The sequence below is a fragment of the Callithrix jacchus genome, chromosome 5, assembly GCF_049354715.1.
Source record: "Callithrix jacchus isolate 240 chromosome 5, calJac240_pri, whole genome shotgun sequence".
Taxonomy (NCBI): domain Eukaryota; kingdom Metazoa; phylum Chordata; class Mammalia; order Primates; family Cebidae; genus Callithrix; species Callithrix jacchus.
In genome coordinates, this window is record NC_133506.1 from 109,228,441 (window position 1) to 109,248,008 (window position 19,568).

At 48.2% G+C, this 19,568-nt stretch overlaps 1 protein-coding gene and 1 long non-coding RNA gene across 9 annotated transcripts in view; one reads left to right on the top strand and one right to left on the bottom strand.

Annotated features, from left to right (window-relative positions):
• The window catches only part of AKAP1 (A-kinase anchoring protein 1), a 36,784-nt gene that overhangs the window by 14,200 nt on the left and 3,016 nt on the right, over positions 1-19,568 (bottom strand). For 5 of the 7 annotated variants that reach the window (XM_035301134.3, XM_078374119.1, XM_008997317.5 and 2 more), the window contains exon 2: positions 765-2,421. In XM_035301134.3, coding sequence (XP_035157025.1) covers positions 765-2,397 — 1,633 coding nt within the window. In that variant the 5' untranslated portion in view covers positions 2,398-2,421. Of the gene's footprint in view, positions 1-764; positions 2,422-2,992; positions 3,171-10,706; positions 10,858-19,568 lie in introns of those variants that run through there. The other 2 variants (XM_078374121.1, XM_078374123.1) reach the window with 2 other exon arrangements.
• Positions 10,996-16,318, top strand: LOC144582665 (uncharacterized). Of its 2 annotated transcripts, XR_013535857.1 has the most exons (3): positions 10,996-11,211; positions 11,561-11,776; positions 16,194-16,318. It is a non-coding gene; the product is annotated as an uncharacterized LOC144582665 (long non-coding RNA). The 2 variants fall into 2 exon arrangements; XR_013535856.1 differs by lacking the exon at positions 16,194-16,318 and having other exon boundaries at positions 11,561-12,537.

Here is a 19,568-nt window from a genome sequence, read left to right on the forward strand (position 1 = left end):
GGTCTCTGCAAAGGTGACAGCAACAACTAAGGAAGCTCGAGCCTCCCACAAGTGTTCAAAGCTGCGGCCATTCTTTGGGCACTGACCCTGTAAGAGCTTCTGGAGAAGGAAAGCAGGTAAAGACATGGGAACAAGCACATGATTAAAAGGAAACAAACCATTCAAAACACTCACACCCATACTTGGTATTCGAGGGAAGTAAAGCTAAGGAGGCCTCTCCATTAACACACACGCACGCGCGCACACACACACACACACACACACACAGACGCACACAAAGAGGGTAGTGTTTAAAAAAGAAAAAAAAACAAAGGGCTGGGTGCGGTGGCTCACACCTATAATCCCAGCACTTTGGGAGGCCAAGGGCAGAAGGATCACTTGAGCCCAGGAGTGCAAGATCAGCCTGAGCAACACAGAAGACTCCATCTCCATCTCCACTAGTATAATGATAACTTAAAGAAAAGAAAAGAAAAAAAGGCACACTAATGTTAATCAGTGAGCCCAGCTTCAAGCTAGTTCCTTGGGAAGGTCACTGGCTGGGGAACCAAGTTACAGCTGCTGTGACTTTGAGTTTCAGGGCAATCTAACTTCTCAGTTACCCACCAGCTCCATAGTGTGCCCGGCTCTCTGCAGGTTGAGACAAAGAGCTGAACAGCACCTTGACTTTGCTGCACAATTAGCAGAAGGGAGAGGCAGATGTGCAGCCTTTCTCCAAGAAATACTGGGAGCTCCCCATCCTCTGCATGAGCCCGAGACCCTCCTACCTCCTGAATGATCTGCTTCTGCATCCACGGTCCATCCATCCTCAGCCCCCAAGTCTGACAACTCCTCTTTCAGCACCCCATTGCTGAAGGGCACAGTACTTTCTGGCAGTGGCGGGGTGATGGCTTTGTCCCTGGGGCTTGAGCTGGTCTCTGTGCAAGAGTCTTCAATCCCTGAAGTGCTGAGAGAATCTGAGCAGTGTCCTGGGGAAGCCACCAAAGGGACATCTTGGCTACTGTCTGACATGCAGGAGACACAGGTGGCATCTTCCACCAGAATGCTCACCCCATCCAGCGACTCTCCACCGGGGGTGGTCGGTGGCGGGCAGGGGGCCAGGGAGATGTGGTGTGCGGAATTCTTTGGCTTACTGTCCTTGGTGGGGCTGGACAGAGGGCTGTTCAGACAGCTCACATAGGTCTTTGGTGGTGGTGAGCCCTCTGCCCGGAGGCCTGGTGATGGGAGGGCAGCATCTGACAGGGCAGCAGCTGCCTCTGCTGTGGCAGGCTCTGCAGTGTTTGGGCCCAAGACAGTTTTCTGGTGAGTTGGGACACAGCTCTCTTCCTTCTGTCCTTGGAGTTGACTGGCCGAGGCTTGATGCACATGACCTGAAACCTCGCTCACCGCTGTGGTGAGCACCTGTTCAGTTGCTTCTGAGATCACTTGGGAGATTATCTGGAAGGCAGCCTGCTCAATCTCCTCATTTCTATCCAAGCTATCCTCATTGCCCAGTTCTCCCTCGACATCTCTGTCCTGGACTTTGCTGTCTGTGACTGGGGGTGCCGGCACCTCATCACCCTTCGCCAGCCCTGTGTGAGCCAACTTGATGAGGCTACTTGGCAACTTCTCTACTACATACTCTTCCTTACACATCAGCCCCACCACCTGGGGTGGGCTGCTCTTCCCCTTCTCTTCTTCCCCTGCTAAAGGGGCCAGGCTAGGGGCCTTGCTGTTCTCCAATTCTAAGACATGCTCCCGAGACAACAGACCTTCTTCAAGCACAGTTTCCCCCAACACAGCATCACCAGTCCCTTCGGCCCCACCGGTCTCTCTTGCCCTCTCCCCAGAGCCATGCTTCTCTGCAGGGGCTGCAGCGTAGCCTGGCTGGCCCCTCCCTGGCACCCTGCTGAATGGGGACTCTTGCTTACATGCCTCAGTTGCTTCGTGAGGAAATAGCAGACCCTTCGCAGATGAAAGGGGGCACTCTAGAGGAATTGACTTGGCTTCGCCACCTGTCAGGGCTAGCTCCAGCTTTGCACTGTCGTCTCTGCGTGTTCCTGGTCTCAACCTCATGTCTGCGGTGTTAGGAAGGCTGCCTGAGGACTCTGATTTTTGGCAAGGTGGGTGTGTCCGCAGCAATGCTGGGGGCTCTGCAGGCAGTTTGTTCAAGGTGGACAGCTCCTTTTCTGGTGGCTGTGTGACACTGGGGGTTGTGGATGCTACTTCAGGATGGACATCTTCCATGGGGAGAGGTTCCCGGATGGCAGGGTCAGCCCTCAGCTGCACAGCACCGGCCTCCACCTGCTCATCATGGCTGCTGACGTGGCCTTTTTTACGAGAGAAAAACCACCACCAGCCGAGGAGCACCAGCATCCCAGGCAACGCCAAGGGGAAGAGTGAACGGAACTGGATTGCCATGCTGGAGGTCTGAAGTAACTACACCTGGGGAGAGCAAGAGAGCGGGGAAGAGGGATGTTATAGAGCCAGGTAAGGGGATACTGGTGACCACACATGCAAGACAGTCAACAGGGTAAGGCTGGAGCCATCTCCCCCACCTTCCCTGCCCTCCAGGAGGAGCACACCTCTCAGGCTGTACAAGTCCACCCTCTGTGTGAACCACTGGGGGTGAGTGGCCAGGAAGAGACATCTTCCCCTGCCTGCTCCCCCAACTCATGCACCCTCCTGAAACAAACAGAACATTTTGTTCTTTAACCCAAATCCCTCCCTTCCTCACTTCATGATGCCAAATTCTTCCTATGTTCCCCAAAGGGGTTGGCTCTGCCCAGTGTGGCTCCCTTCTCTAAACTCGCAGAACATTTTTATCTATCAAGTGGCATCCGAGCATTTCAAACCCCCATGGAATCCACATGTACATGGGTCCCTCACATCTACCCTCAAAATTGCGAGTCAATGAACTGGCACTCTGTTACTCAGCAATTAGAGATGGTGAGAACGAAAGAGGAATAAAATTTCAAATGGCTAAGGAGATGGGTGAGGGACCAACACAACACACTGCATGCAGCACGAAGGTCCAGGTCAGACTTGGAAGACTGAAGTACAGGCGGTCCCTGATCTTCCATGGCTCAACTTAACAACTTCACAATGGTGTGAAAGCGATATCCATTCAGTGGAAACTGTACTTTCAGTTCTGGATTCTGATCTTTTCCTGGACTAGCCATACGCGATGTGACACTCTCTCATGATGCTAGCTCCCAGTTGGCCACTTGGTCACAAGGGTGCACAGCTCATAATCCAGAGTGAACTGTGTTGCTAGGTGATTCTGCCCAACTGTGGAATAATGTGAGTGTTCTCCACTCGTTTAAAGTAGGTGAGGCTAAATTATGGTGTTCATAGGTTGGATGCATTCCATGTATTTATTTTCGATTGATGATATTTTCAGCTTACAATGGGTCTACCAGGATATGACCCCACTGTAAGCCGAGGAGCATCTATGGTGTCGTGGGGTCAGTGAGGGTGTCCTAGGGCCCCACACTGTGTAGTCTGGACTTTATCCTGTAGACAGCAGAGAACCAGCATAGGTCTGCAAGGCATTCACACCAAATGGTTTCTAGAAGGCAATTCTGGGAGCAGGATAAAAAGTGTACAGAGGCCAGGTGCAATGGCTCAGTTTGTAATCTGAGAACTTTGAGAGGCCGAGGTGGGCCAATCACCTGAGGTCAGGAGTTCAAGACCAGCCTGGGTAACACGGTGAAACTCCATCTCTACTAAAAATATAAAAATCAAGGTGGTGGCAGACGCCTGTAATCCCAGCTGCTCAGGAGGCTGAGGGAGGAGAATCACTTGAACCCGAGAGGTGGAGGTTGCAGTGAGCCAAGATCACTGCACTCCAGCCTGGGCGACAGAGCAAGACTCCATCTCAAAGAAAAAGAAAAAGACAAGTATATCAAGCAGAAGGAACCTAGAAACCTAAGTCAGTTAGGTCTGAGAAATGGTAAGGGCCTAGAAGAAGGCAACAGACATGTAAAGGGGATAGAAAACTCAATTTTTCCTCATCTGTAAGATGGGGACACAGCTCTTAATGGATGGTTGGTATAAGGATAAGCTGAGAAATATAAAGTTCTTTGCAAAGCAGGGTTAATGCTCATTGAAGGTATATGACAGGCTTATTCTAGAACACTAAACTCAATGCTTCCTATGCCAGCAAACTTTAAATCTCTCTGCCAACGTAATGCCTTTTTAAAACCGAAAGTCCTTTAACTGACAAGCTGAATTACACCTTATTTGGGTTTGTTTTCTTTTAGAAATAACAAATGTACATGTTTTTACAACTCACATTGGTTTAACTGACTTATGTTAATGTTTTCTGGCAGAACCAGAGCATCGATACTTTTAAAAGCTCCCTGAGTGGTTGTAATTTCCAGCCAAGGCTGAGAACCACTACTCTAGGCCTGCTTCTGAAAGTGCGATTCATGTACCAGAGATCCTGAATATCAACCAGGGACCTTGCAGATACTTCAGTCTCACCTCAGACCTGCATTTTAACAAGACCCCTAGAGGATTCAGAAGGGCCTTACAGTTGTGAAGGAACACTAGGAGGTGTCTTCTGCCCCCAAACTGAAGTGGGAGGGAGTGGTAGTGAGAAGGTCACCTTCATTTGAAAATCCCTTGGTCTATAAACAAACTTTCTTGCTGATATTTGAAGCAGCAGCAATGCAGGGCTAGGCAGTGGTCAGGGGTAAGACTTTGTATCAATTCCTCAGGGAGGAAACTTAGGCAATGCTACCATATTGTTTCAAATTCAAATACAGAACCTTGCTAGATTCTTTCCCTTGTATCACTTAATCCTCAACCACCTGTTTGGAATGTATTACTATACATTTTTTTTGAGACAGAGTCTCACTGTAGTTCAGGCTGGAGTACAGTGGCGCGATCTCAGCTCACCGAAACCTCCACCTCCAGGTTCAAGTGATTCTCCTGCCTCAGCCTCCAGAGTAGCTGGGTCTATAGGTGCCTGCTGCCACACCTAGCTAATCTTTGTATTTTTAGTAGAGACTGGGTTTCGTCATGTTGGCCAGGCTGGAACTCCCGACCTCAGGTGATCTGCCAGCCAGCCTCCAAAGTGCTGGGACGACAGACCACATGCCCAAGCAAAGATATTAACTATCTTAAAGGTTAAAACAGCTCAAGGCATACAGGGATAGGTACCTAAATTCTCTTCCACATTAAATCTGGAACCCATTATTTTAGAACTGTGGGGAAGAGGCATTATTTTGGCCAAGAGAAGGGAAGTTTGTATTACCTTTCTGGAGAGCCTTATTAATAGCTCTTAAAAGCACATAACCACACCCTACAATTCAGAAATCGCATTCTTGGAATCTTTAAATTAAAAAAACAAAACCACAGCAAAGAAAAATCCACAAAGCCAAATGCCTGTGACCCCAGCTCCTTGAGCCAAATGCCTGTGACCCCAGGTCCTTGAGCCAAATGCCTGTGACCCCAGCTCCTTGAGCCAAATGCCTGTGACCCCAGGTCCTTGAGCCAAATGCCTGTGACCCCAGGTCCTTGAGCCAAGTGCCTGTGACCCCAGGTCCTTGAGCCAAATGCCTGTGACCCCAGCTCCTTGAGAGGCTGAGACAGGAGGATCGGTGGAGTCCAGGAGTTTGAGACCATCCTGGGCAACAAAGTGAGGCTAGTCCCTTAAAAAAAATTTTTTTTAAACCATACCTCTGCATAAGTAAAGGTGCCCACTGAGGCATTATTTGAAACAAAATTGGGATTAACATAGCAGGAGAATCACTGCTAGGTGGATTGTGGAATCCATGTACATACCAGTGTCACAGAAAGAAGTCGATCTCATGTGCCGACATGGAAAACAAAAAAGTACAGACCATGATGTGTGTGGAATGTCTATGTTCACAAAATCCCATGGAAAAACTGGGAAGGACACACAACAAGCCATTCCATTGTAGGAGAGGGAAGTTTCTGAACACTGATCTTGTATCCTGCAACTTGCTGAACTCACTAATTCTAACCATTTAGATTTCCTTGGGATTTCTTACCCACAGATAAAGAGTCTTACTTCCCCCTTTTGAGAAAAGATTTTTAATTTCTTTCACAATGGTTCTCCAACTTGGCTTTACATTAGCATCATCTGGTAAGCTTTTAAAAGACCAAGACCAAGGCAGCACCCAGCCCCATTAAATCAGAATCAGAATCTTCCAGCACCAGGGTTTTTTTTTTAAACCCAGGTGATTACAATGTGCAGTCAAGTTCAAGAATCACTGTTCTGAGGCCAGGTGTGGTGGCTCATGCCCATAATCCCAGCACTTAGGGAGGCTGGGGTTGGGGGTGGTGGAGTGGGCTGCAAATCACTTGAGGCCGGAAGTTTGAGACCAGCCAGGGCAACATGTGAAACCCTGTCTCTTAAAAAAAGAAAAGAAAAGAAAATTAGTCCCAGCTATGCTCCAGAGGCTGAGGCCGGAGGATCACTTAAGCCCGGGAGGTGGAAGCTGCAGTGAGCTGACATCATGCCACTGTGCTCGCTCCGATCATGTCACTGTACTTGCTACAGAGTGAGACCCCATCCCAGAAAAAAACAAAAAAAGAATCGCTGCTCTCTAAACAACGTGCACACACCCAAAAAAAGTGGTAATGATGGGAGATTTGCTTTGAATTTGCTTTGTTTTCAATGTCTTTCAAATAAAAGAGTAAAAACAGGGAAGTCTCTCTAAATCTATTCTGCTTTGGGGCCTACCCAGTAAAATAATTTATTAAAAAAGAATAAGGACAATTTGAGACAGGACAGTGTCTACAGGAAAGGCTGCACTGGATAGGGGAGTGTGCCCAAGGTCTGCTGTCCAGAGATCAAGTCTTACCCAACAGGGTACATGCCAGCAGGAAGTGGAGCTGAGGTCTAAACCCAGGTTTTCATCTGGTCAGTAAATTTATTTATTTGAGACAGTCTCACTCTGTCGCCCAAACTACAGCGTGGCTCAATCTCGGCTTACGGCCACCTCCTCCTCCCAGGTTCAAGTGATTCTCCCACCTCAGCCTCCTGAGTAGCTGGGATTACAGGCACAGGCCACCAAGCCTGGCTAATTTTTGTGTGTGGTTTTTTTTTTTTTTTTTTTTTTTTTTTTAGTAGGGACGAGGTTTCACCATGTTGGCCAGGCTGGTCTCGAACTCCTGATCTAAAGTGATCCACTGGTCTCAGCTTCCCACAGTGCTGGGATTACAGGCGTGAGCCACATGCCTGGCCACATCAGTAAATTTAGATTATGATTCCTTATTAACTAGGCAATCCCATTTCACCCAGATTTATAGCTGTGACTCTCCTAGCAATTATCTGATCTCAGGAAAAAGATTAAATAGAATAGGGTAGAGAGGAAGAAAAAGAATCCTAACCACCACCCTACCAGGGGACAGTTCTCCTTATTTTACATATCAAGAGCCCAAGGCCACAGATTCTAATTGGCTGTCTTCCCAGAATACCAACCACCTCTCAAGATGGCTGGGAGAAGCCCCACCCCTTTAGAACTAAAAGTTGATCCCAAGGGGTCCTGCCTGTCTCCAGCAGGTAGTTGCTGGTCTCACACCACACCACCATGCCCAGCCTCTAAAATCCCATAAGGGGGCTATACTACAGTGAGCCAACACTAAAAGCATGGACTGCCTGCTGTGGCTTTGGTCCTGTACCCTGGGCTACCCATACCCAGTCCCCAGTGCCTCCGGTCACTAGGTTCCCTGTGCTTCATCTGCCCTGTTCTGGATCCTCAGACAGAATGCACAGAATCACCACCACGGGCCACAACACGCACCCCTGCCTGCTGCTCTGTAGCTTACTGGGACACCACTACCACTAGCCCTCCCAGACCAGCTTGTTCCCCAGAGACTTAAGGCTCTAAGCCCTCAGACCACCATCTTTAGGGTCACCCCTACAGTCCACTGGAGCTACTGAAGAATTATTGCCCAGGAAACATAGTTTCTACATTTCCAAGTCAGGGAAGGCCTCCTAGAAGGCACTGAATACTGCCACCCTGAAGCCATGTCACCCAACCCACAGAACCCAGAATGTCCCACCTAAATTCCCAGTGCCCATCACTTCCCAGCCTCTGCCCACCTCACTCAGAGACCCAAGGCTGAGCAATCAGGAACCAGGTGTCACTGCTTCTATGCAGGGAGGGGCTCAAGATAAAGCCCTTCTCTACACCATTGCTTCCAGGAACAGGTACTACCCGGCTTGAGGCGCTTCACCAGCACTTGAGAACAAAGATTAGAAGATCCCCAAAGAGCAGAGTGGAAGACATGTCTTTTTCCTTGCTACCAGGGAATTGCGCTTAGAGATATGAACCATCTTCCAACAAGAACAAAGCCAAGAGCCTTCGGGATCAGCAGGCCTTGGCTGGGTCTCATAAAGGGTGCCCATTGCCAGGAGACACCTCACAGATGCCCCTCCACCAGCCCTCACTTCCCACTAGTCAAGAAATCAGCGAGCCCCTCACTCCCTCACCCCTGAGCCAATATTGCCTCAATCAAATAGGCTTCTTGGGAACTGGTAAGATGCCATTTTGCCCAATTTAAGTGGTCAGATAGGCCTACAAGAGGTGGTATAAAATGCATCAGCTAGCTGGGCACGATGGCTCATGCCTGTAATCCCAGCACTTTGGGAGGCCAAGACGGGTGGATCACGAGGTCAGGAGTTTGAGATCAGCCTGGCTAACATGGAGAAATCCCATCTCTACTAAAAATACAAAAATTAGCCGGGCATGATGGCGTGTGCCTTGTAGTCCCAGCTACTCGAGAGGCTAAGGCAGGAGAATCGCTTGAACCTGGGAGGTGGCGGCTGTAACGAGCTGAGATGGTACCACTGCACTCCTGCCTGGGCAACAGAGCAAGACTCTGTCTCATTTAAAAAAAAAAAAAAAAAAAAAAAGACATCAGCCTTTCCTGAATACTGCCACCTTCTCACACAGACACACACCCCTTCAACCTTAAAAGGCTTTTCTACTATCTTCCTTTGTTGGGCCAGACTGTTTTCAGTTGCTCTCTTTGCCCTGAGGTTTTTTTTTTTTTTTTTAAACCTGAACTTCTCAGCGTTTAAGTGGTATCACAGTAGTCCCCAAAGCCTTCATACTCACAAGCTAATCAAAGTCTGGCTTCTCCCCAAACCCAGGACTAAGAGCAGATCTGTCTGTAGTCAGAGAAAAGCCTCCCAGAAGGATGCTGCAGAGCCCTGCCCTAGGGTTGGTGGGGAGGACACTCTGTCATTTTGAATCTGTTGGAATTAAATAGCTGCCTGCTTATTTTTAGCAGGTCCATTTGCCTGGGAATAGATGCACGCTGGCTAGTTGCCAAGTGGACACACAGAGCTGAGGGCAGGCACGTGCTACAGCCACAGGCCTCAGCATTCATCTGCTCATTCCAGGTTCCGAAAAGATCTCTTTTTTCTCCAGGGAGGTACCGGCAGATTCTCAAGAACTGCCCTCAGAAAAGTAATGGCCTCACTCTCAACTCAGCTGACAAACTGGTAACTGTAAGCTAGAGTCTTCTGCTAAAGAAAAAAACAAATCTCTGGCAATAATACAAAGAGTGTTGGTCCCAGTGGCTAAGCCAATTTGGCTGCAGTTTCTGCAAAAAAGAGCCGCATGTAACTGATGGGAAAGTCCATGATAAAAACATCTTAGGAGCCAAGTGCCCAACAAGCCCAGTTTGGGTCTGATTAGTGATGCCACATCCACTTTGTGTTCTGAATGAACATTTACATGGGAATTTGAACATTTCTTCCATTATTCCAGTGTTCGCACTGCCAAAGACTGTCCGCAGGTGTTCACCAATAGGAAGGCGTCTGCTCAAGACACTGCACCCTCCAGAGTGCCTAGCTCATTAAGTTCCTGCTGAGGGACTCTTTCCCTTGAAGGGGTCTTCCAAGGGCAGGGAATCAGAACCTAAAGCACAGCATTTCAACCACTGCATTCAGAGAAGGACAGCAGACTATGGCCAGGCGGAGGCATACTCCCTTCCATGGGAGTTTGGTGGAGGAAAATCACAAACCTGGAGTTCTCTGCAAGATTCCAAGAGTGCCTCTTGGCTTGTATCAGATGCATTTACCTATTTCCTCATCAGGTCAGTCATTCACCTTGTTCATACATTTAAATATATTTAAATTGCTATAAGCAGCAGATTCTGATCACCAGCAGCTCACAATTCTGATGGAAGAATCAATTCTTATACTCACTCACACACCCCTGTACCACAAGCAGCCACACTGAGCAGTGGGCAAAGGGAGCCCAGGAAGGCTTTCTCAAAAGGCCGCAATGGGTAGGGAGGGGGCAAGGACACAAACTGAGGTTTTAATACCTTTGGGCATGGGAGGGAATAGCGAGTCCCAGAGTAAAACAGGAACAAATCCTAGGAGCCGAAGTGCTGGTAGGGCCAGACAAAAAGAGTCTGACCTTTGCCACAGGAGCCATAGTTGTGGCAGTTGCAACATGGTCAAAGTAGAGCAGGTCACAAGCGGCAAAGGTCTGGGTGACCCTCAAGGGTGAGTGCTATCCAATATTGGCAGCCACTTAGTCATGGGAAGTTACTGAATACTTGAAATGTGACCAGTGTGACTAGGGCACTGAATTTTACAATATGTTAATTTAATTTGAACTCTCCGCCTGCAGCTGGCAGTTACCTACTGGACAACTCAGCTCTAGAGGGTGTTCCCAGAAGACCTCAACAAACAGGAGGTATGGATAAATGCTGCAGTGGCCAACACCTACCTTGCTCGGTAGTGCTCGGTTCTGCCACCAAGGGTGGGGGCGATGGTAGGCATGGGCTGTGTACCCTCAGCAGCATGGCTGGGCCAGGAATCACAGTACTGGAGCCATGCCCTCAGGTGTTGGTCCCAGCCCCAGTGCTCACAGGACTGTTACCTTCATCCTCAGGGGCCTGTGTAAGTCACAGTAAGCTGTGACTTCATGTGGGTACCCTAGAGATCCCAAATTAGCTCACAGTGGGGGCTGTAAGGTCCTATCCAGGACTGTCCCCCATGCTCCATTGTGATGGCCCAGAGCAGCCAGGGGAGCCAGAGCAGCCAGACCAGCAACTTTTGGGGGTGCTTCTACCCTTCCATGAAGAGCAGCTGTCAGGAACTTATGGGACACTTTCCCAGCCCGATTCACTGAAGGAAGGCCAGAAGCTTAACCCAGTAGTTTCTGAGTACCTGCTTGGTGAAGCCTTCTCTAGCCAAAACGGAAACCCTGAATCCACTACCAAGAGCTCCAGGTAAGACGAGCCAGAGCCAGAAATCCCATCTCTGAACATGGCCTCAAATTAAGAGCTACTCCAGTCCAACTAAAAGTTAAACTAACTCCTGGTCTGGAAAACTTAGAAATGTAAGGGTGAACTGCCCAGCCTCCTCCCTGCTCTGCTGGCTAAACCCACAGGAGGGCCAAGTCACATGCCTCTTTACATGAAGGAAAAATCATCAGCACCTCCTACAAAGGTCTTTCCAATCACTTCATGTCGGGGGATAAGGGTGTGGATTTTAAAACCTTGAAGATTATGTCACACCCACCTTGCCCCTCACCTCTGGTCTCAACAACCATCTTGCTTTACAAATGAATTCCAACAGGTTTCTAAAGATGGTCACAACACAGGCGCCAGGAATGCCTTCCTGGGTACATGGAGTTCCTGCCCACGACCACAGAAGACATTGCACAGGACTGCCCAAAAGATATGAAATGGCAATCTGACAACAAGCTTACTTAAAAGCCAATAAAGAAATCAGGAAACATGCCGGTGTGCAGCAGAAGACCCTTCACACCACCACCTCACATGGGCAAAAGAGGTAAGACCCTGATCTTCCTAATGGCAGACAGTGAAATACGACTGCCCCAGAAATCACATAAAAGCATAGAAGGTAATTTCTATTCAACAAATAATTACTGGCACTTACAGGGAAAAGCATGGAGGAACACAATCAGGCAAGGCATTGACCTCAAGCCCCTTTCAGTCTGGGCGGGGAGTGGGGAAGATGGGTTGGGGGGAGCCCAAACAGGCCAGCATGGTAGCTCACGTCTGTAATTCCCAACACTTTGTGAGGACTGCTTGAGGCCAGGAGCTCAAGACAAGCCTAGGCAATATAGTGGGACCTTGTCTCTACAAAAAAATTTTTTTTAAAAAATTAGCCAGGCATAGTGGCCCACATTTGTAGTCTCAACTACTCAGGAGGCTGAGGTGGGAGAATCGCTTGAACCCAGGAGTTCAAGGTTGCAGTGAGCTGAGATTGTGCCACTGCACTCCAGCCTGGGCGACAGAGCGAGACCTTGTCACCCAGGTCTCACTTTTCTCCAGTGCTCTTGTTACTGCCACTCTCTGCTACTGACCAACTCAAAGTTTTGTTCACAGGACAGAGAAGTGTCCTGTTAAAGGTGAAGGTGGAACAGAAAATGGGGTACCAGTGTCCTCAAATTAGAATGTTCTAATATCTTCTGGCAGGAATGAGAGGACTTAGTCTGAATGCTAGCATTATGGGAGCCAAGGAGAGTTGGGATGTCCCATTCAATATATAGACTTTCATTCAAGACCCATCTTCAGCCAGGCATGATGGCTCACACCTATAATCCCAACCCTTTGAGAAGAGGGAGGATTACTTGAGCTCAGGAGTTCAAGACTAGCCTGGCAACATGGTGAGACCTCATGTCTACAAATAAATAAATAAAAGAATTAGGCCAGGCACAGTGGCTCATACCTGTAATCCCAGCACTTTTAGGAGGCTGAGGCGGGCGGATCACCTGAGGTAAGGAGTTTGAGACCAGCCTGACCAACATGGAGAAATCCCATCTCTACTAAAAATACAAAATTAGCTGGGCACGGTGGTGCATGACTGTTAATCCCAGCTACTTGGGGGGCTGAGGCAGGAGAATCACTTGAACCTGGCGGAGGTTGTGGTGAGCAGAGATCGCACCACTGCACTCCAGCCTGGGAAACAAAGACAAAACTCCGTCTCAAAAACAAAAAAAGAATTAGTCAGGCATAGTAGCATATGCCTCTTGTCCCAGCTACTCAGCAGGCTGAGGTGGGAGGATCATTTGAGCCCAGGAAATCAAGGCTGCAGTGAGCTATGATGGCATCATTGCACTCCAGCCTGGGAGACAATAATAAGACCTGTCCAAAAAAAAAAAAAAAAAAGGACCCATTTTCACCACTACCTGGTACTTAAGTCCAGATCCCGAGATTTATAACTTCTCTAAAAAGTGAAGCCAGCCCATCTGCTGGCCTGGCCTGGCAGGAGGGCTCCACAGGCCTACCTGTCTGCTGACTTCAGCCACACAGGCCCAATCCATGCCTTCAAAGGTGCCTGTCCCAAGACAAAGGACTAAACCAAGAAAGCAGGGGCACTGGATCCAGAAAAGAGACAAGAGAAAGGGGACAGAATTCCAAGAGTGAAGGGGAACCAGAGCCAAGGAAAAGGGATGCATCCAAGAGCAACGTGGAACTGTTGCGAGTACTCAGTACCTGGAGCACAAGAGCCACTTCCCGCCAATGACAGGTGTTCTATAGCAGCGGTGGATGGAGGTTGGGGGAGTCGGGGAACTGGTGAGAGACACAGAAAACTAAGCAAAAGAAACTAAGGAAATCAGGAGAAAAGCAGGGAAGACAAGAAATATGGGAAACTAAAAACCTTGCAGCCATAAACAAGGTTTGCATTATAATAATGTATATTCTGAATAGCAACTTGACCAAAACTTGGGCTATCTCTCCACTGGGATGATGAGGGAAGAAAAAAGCATAGGAACAAGCTAAGTCCTATCTCCCACAGCAGAAAAACAAATCAGAACTAATCCTTAAGAAGAAAGAAAAAGACTACTACTGACAAAGGGAGAGGTGCATGGCAGTGGGGACAGCTGGAAGAATTGAAAGCAGCTGTCTACAGAAGCTGGTGGGGGTGGAGGGCAGCGGGCAAAGGACTGCACTTTCAAGCCTTGAACACAGTCAAAAGCCAAATCTTTCTACAAGTAATGTTTTGATAGAAAACACATTATAAAGCTACATACAAGTAGCAATGTGTGCTCTATTACCACGCAGCTTAACCATCCTAAATTTGCATTAGTTTCATTTATGTACAAACTTGCAATGCTTTATTTTCCCATAACAATCAATGCCAATTTTGTTTCAGAGACCCCCAACTGCCCAGCTAACATAATAGTAATATCAAAGAGAGCATGCTTTATTGACAGACCCCTCTGGAAGCAAGGCACTGACTGAGGGCTAGTGAGCATCAATTCAGATGGCTGGACCTCTCAGGGCTATTTATTTAACAGAGTTTAACATGCACTGTGAGCCAAGTTTGCTGGGCACACAAGGGAAAGAGAGCCCTTAGGAAGCAAAGGTGGAAGGAAGGGTAGCAAGTCAAATGATACGTAAGACACTGCAAAGAAGATTCAGCAACTTAAATGTAAAGACCACAGCCTCTCTCAACTGATTGAGCCCTAAGGCAGCCCTTGCACGAGGTGAATTACCGATATCCCTGTGCATGTAGCAGGGTACCAGCTGAGAGGGTTAAGGAACGGTCACTCAGTCCTTCTCTGTGTGCTGTGGTTGAGATGAGAAAAGGCTGGATGGAGCGCTTGGGAAGGGAAGCTGCAGAGAGAATGGGGAGGGAATGCCTCTTGGAAGAGGTGGCATCAGAACTGGAACACTCGAGAGCTGTGCCAAGATCTGGGGGGAGGCAGGAGGAGAGGGGGAAGAAAGTTCCAGGCAGGAAGAACATGTGCCAAAGTCCTAAGGCAGGAACAAGCTTGGCTGACTCAAGAGGTAGCAAGAGCGGAGGTGAAGATGAGGTCAGAGCATGGCTCTAAGAGAGAGAGCGAGCTCTCCAACATCACTGTGCAGAAGGCCAGTTGGACTCACAAGGACCCCAAGGGATGCAGTCCACCAAACTTTTTCCAGAGGGGAAACTGATGTGCCTGAAGAGCCAAGGGGCTTTAGTTCTTAATTAACAAGGAGAAGCTGCTTCTAGACTTGATTCCTGAAACAGGATGCCTCTGAGGCTGGCAGCATGACAGGTACACTGTATAGGTGAACAGCGGCTTGCTTTTACCTTCAAGTTCTCAGTGAATACACTTGCCAGGAGGCCTGCGGCCACACCACACATTAGCCTTAGAGAATCACCACTAAGGGTAAGGGGTAGTAAGCCCCCCTTACTCTCAGGCTCCCTCAAAGGAACCTGTTCCAATAACGCAGTCCAGCCTCAGGAGGCAGACACACAGTCTACATAAGCCCTTGCCACTTCTTTGAATCAGACATTGCCAAAACAATCTTGCTCTCCAGCCAACATAAACCATAGGCAACAGAGGGCCTTATATGGCTTGAAGTTTTCTTAATCAGAAACAGATAGATGGGCTGGAGTTAGCAGCTCCAAGTTAGAGGGAAGGAGGAACTGAAAAGGAGAGAAGAAAGGGTGGCCTGGGGAACCAGCAAGCTTGCTTGTCAAACTGCTTGTTCCTCTCTCTTCAGCTTCTGCGGCATCCCAGTAAAGAACTCTGACCAGGGCTCTACAGCATGCCTCCTTTCGTGTTTGCAATGTGGGTTAAGCCAGAGAACACCAGGAACCAGACTGCCCACCAATCCAAATTATTAGAGAGTTTTTAGTGTCCATGTAGTGGCCAGCCTTGAGGCTGGGCAACTTCACATGAAAATGGAGTTATGGGCCAGGCACAGTGGCTCACACCTATAATCTCAGCACTTTGGGAGACCAACATGGAATGATGCTTTGAGCCCAGGAGTCTTAAGATTGATCTGGGCAAGTTGGTGAGACTCCATCTCTACAAAAAAAAAAAAAAAAAAATTTAAATTAGCCAGGTATGATGATGTGTGCCTATAGTCCCAGCTATTTGGGAGGCTGAGGCAACAGCCAATGAGCATGATGATCGTGCCACAGTACTCTAGCGTGGATGACAAAGCAAGACCTCGCCTCTAAAAAATTAAATAAATATATATATTTTTTTAATGAGGTTATGTGATTTCCTGAGAAACTGGCTGCTGGGGCAACAAGGGGTCCTCACTCCCCAGGCAGCAGTCCTGACCCCTAGCTCCCTGGGCTGCCTCAGTCACATGCCTGCCTGCACCAGGAGGCATGCTGGGCCCCTGCCACAGTTCCAGAATAGAAAAGGCAGCCCTGGAGACCTCTTAAGCAACCACCCCCTCCACACACCCCTTGGCAGCTTCTAGGGTGGCTTTATTCTCCTCTCTCTCCTGACAAGGCGGTGGCAGCAGAGACAGCAGCGGCTCTGGCACCAGAACTTGTCCCGTACACTGCAGCCACATGCACTTGGCGCTCCTAAAGGATGCCACCTGCCAAAAATAGTACCAGCACATGCTTGGCCAGGTGAGCCACACCAAAGTCAAAGGACAAAGCAGGGGGTTATTTGCAGCACGGCCTTTTCTCCCAGAGACAGCTCAAGGCACAGCTGAGTGTGGGTCTGCCTGCAAGGCAGTTCAGGAAAGTGAGAATCACTCCCCATCCTTTTTCTTGGGAGGGACAGAAGGGGGAGGGGTGGGGCAAGAAGGACAGAAGACAGAACTGTCCCCTTGAGATCCCTCGCCAACCCAACCTCACAAAGGCACACCCAGGCAGGGCCAGAGAAGGGCTGGGGGCTGGACTGTAACTGAACTGATCTTACTGCCTTCTCTAACCAGGAGGCCAGCCACTGCCAGGTGACATCTTTTGAAGGGCCAGGGCATTTCGGGACTTTTTCAACCAGCTCAGTTTTCAGACCCTTTCCCTGAGCCCTCAGGCAGAGCTTTTTTTTATTCATAGTCAGTACTTGGGCATTTCAAAAGCACCTGATAGTTGCATAATTCTGATGATAAAATATGGCTTTGGAGAGACAAGAGAGTTAAGAGTAGGATCCTGTACTTCAGTTTCCCATACAATGAAGATGTCCTGTGGTATGGAATAAGAATAGCTCCCTCATAGAGTTGTACCGAGGCTAAATGACTGAAAACACTTAATAGACTCCATCTGTGGGATAAATGGTTTTAATCTTTCTTTTTCTTTTAAGGTGGGGTTTCACCATCATGGCCAGGCTGGTCTTGAACTCCTGACCTCAGGTGATCCACCCACCTCAGCCTCCCAAAGTGCTAGGATTACAGGCGTGAGCCACCCTGCCCCACTGGTTTTAATCTCTCTAAAACCCAGTTTAGTTTCCGGAATGAGGATGGAATGATAAAGGAGCAGGAAATAAGCCACAGCCAATGAGCGTGGGGGCAGGGAGGGGCAGAAGAGGAGGGAGGAGCACGCCCTGACTCAGGTCCAGAGCCAGTCCAGCCCTCCCCACGTCCTGGGACCAGCTTCCCCTGCTTGGGTCGTTTCTTCATCCACAAACTAGATCACTGTACTAACCTCACAGGGCTGAGAGAGAATAAAAATGACATAGGGAAAAAAAAGGCCACTAATATGCCAGTAGGTACTCATCAATAGTGTCTTTTATGCTGTCCAGCTCACTTTATAGCAGGGTTCAAACAAAGCACACCCAGGATTAGAAGACAGGCATCTGGAAATGAAGAGCCCCCCACCCCTGCCGCAACAGAACACATCGGCACTGCACTGTGGCCTCTCTCTCCCCCAAAGCCTTCTGTGAAGAATGTCCCCTAACACTTAGGTAGACTGGAAAGAGCAGAATGAAAACACAACCTGGTTTAAGAGAAGGGCCACACTGAGATCTGTAGAAAGTCATCATGTGGGTGAAGGACCAAGTAACATTTGACATCTGACATTTGGAGACGAAGGACAAACCAGCAAGGACCTTTATGATGGTAAACAGGCTCTCAAACTAAAAGGGCTTAGCATCTGGCCCTCTGCTCCACATTCCTATCCCCCGGTCCTTTCTGAGGGTCCTCTCTCAGACTGATAACTAATCATCCACGCCCAACTGGCAGACTAGAACTCACTTGTAGTATGCCATGGAGACAACCAGTAGATGATTTGTCACCAAGCTGCTGGGTTTATGGACTCTGGAAGACTAAGCTCAAACATGTTATGCTTTAGAGGTTTACAAGTTGAGGCAATTAAGCTTTTACAGTTGGAGGAAAAAAAAAAACTTTCTAGGCCAGCACTGTCCAATCAAAACTTTCCTTGATTCTGGAAAATGTTCTTGACCTGCACTGACCAGGACGGCAGCCAGTAGCTACATGACGACACTGAGAACCTTAAAATGTGCTAATATCACTGAGAAACTTTTGTTTTGTTTTGTTTTTTTTAATGCTTTCAAAAGTTTAGTCACACAGCTAGTAGATAAGGCAGCTCTATAGACAAGGCAACTCTAAATTCCCCCTACCCAGGACAGATTTAGGCAAATAGAACTATCTTTAAAAATAGAAAATATTTAGAACAGTAGCACCTTAGCGCTAAGAACTTGAGATGAAGTGATTTTTCTTCAGTTACATGTACTACCACTGAGCTGTGCTTCCCAGTCCAAACACCTCACTCCAGTCGCCCAGGGCACGCACGTTTGGTCCAACTCCAAGGCTCCCAGGACCATAATCTGAATACTGATAATTCCGACCAACCCTCTTTTAGCTACTGAATAAACCAAGACCTGGAAGGCCAACTGGCCTGCCTAGAATCACAGGCAGGCTTCAGCTCTGAGAGCTGCACCAAGTCCCAGGCTCTTGTCAGCTAAGCCCAGCAGTGAAAAGCCTCATCAGTCCTGAGTTATACATACTTTTACTTCCAGAACTCACCTTGGGGCCCTTCTTTGCTCCCAAGTGCAACTGGACCTTAGTGACACAGGGCTCAGTGAACACAGCCAGCCAGCATTACAGGAGAGTGAACAGAACGTTTACCACTGACTGCTGCAAACTATCAAACCAAGCTGAAAACAGCCAACCAGATGACGAAGACCCAGATAGAATGTGGACAGGGCTGCACCATTTAGTAAAAGAAAAAGTTAAGGCAAAGGACACCTTGAAAGCTATTTATTGCTGGAAAGCCAGTTCTCAGAATGCTGACTGATAACACACACAACGTTAACAATCTACTTAGAAAGCAGCAGAAAGATTAGGAGGAAAAGCCCATGGATTTAAAAATATTCCTTGGTTCTTCTCACAAAAGCCATCTAGAGGACCTAGTTTTAAGTCCACACCCATACTTCCTAGTTCCTTTGCCCCTCAATTTGAATTGTGTGACAGCCACTGAAACAATCTGGAATGGCCTCCAGCTTCACCCTCACTGCACTCAGAAGTGTGAAGATTAAAGGATTAAGGAAGCCTTTGCTCAGAACTCACCTAGCACCATTAACTATCGAGAAGGAGGCATCCTCCGGAGTTTAGTTCCACGCCCCCACTACCTGTTTCTCTAGCCAGACTCTGTCCTACTCCAAACACACTCATTGATCATGTTTTTCACAGCCCAAGCTTAGAATCAGGTACCAAGGCCAGCAGCTTCCTTCAGTGGGATGCTTCATAGAATCATTAATGTTAAATGATCATAAAACCAAAAACTCCTGAGGTATCACACCAGGAAGGAACATGGAAGAAGCAAGATTTAGGACTAAAATACACCCCTCACCATAAAGATGAGCAACTCTCAAACAGTATGAGATGATTTCAATGGGACATGATGCCCACAGCATCCA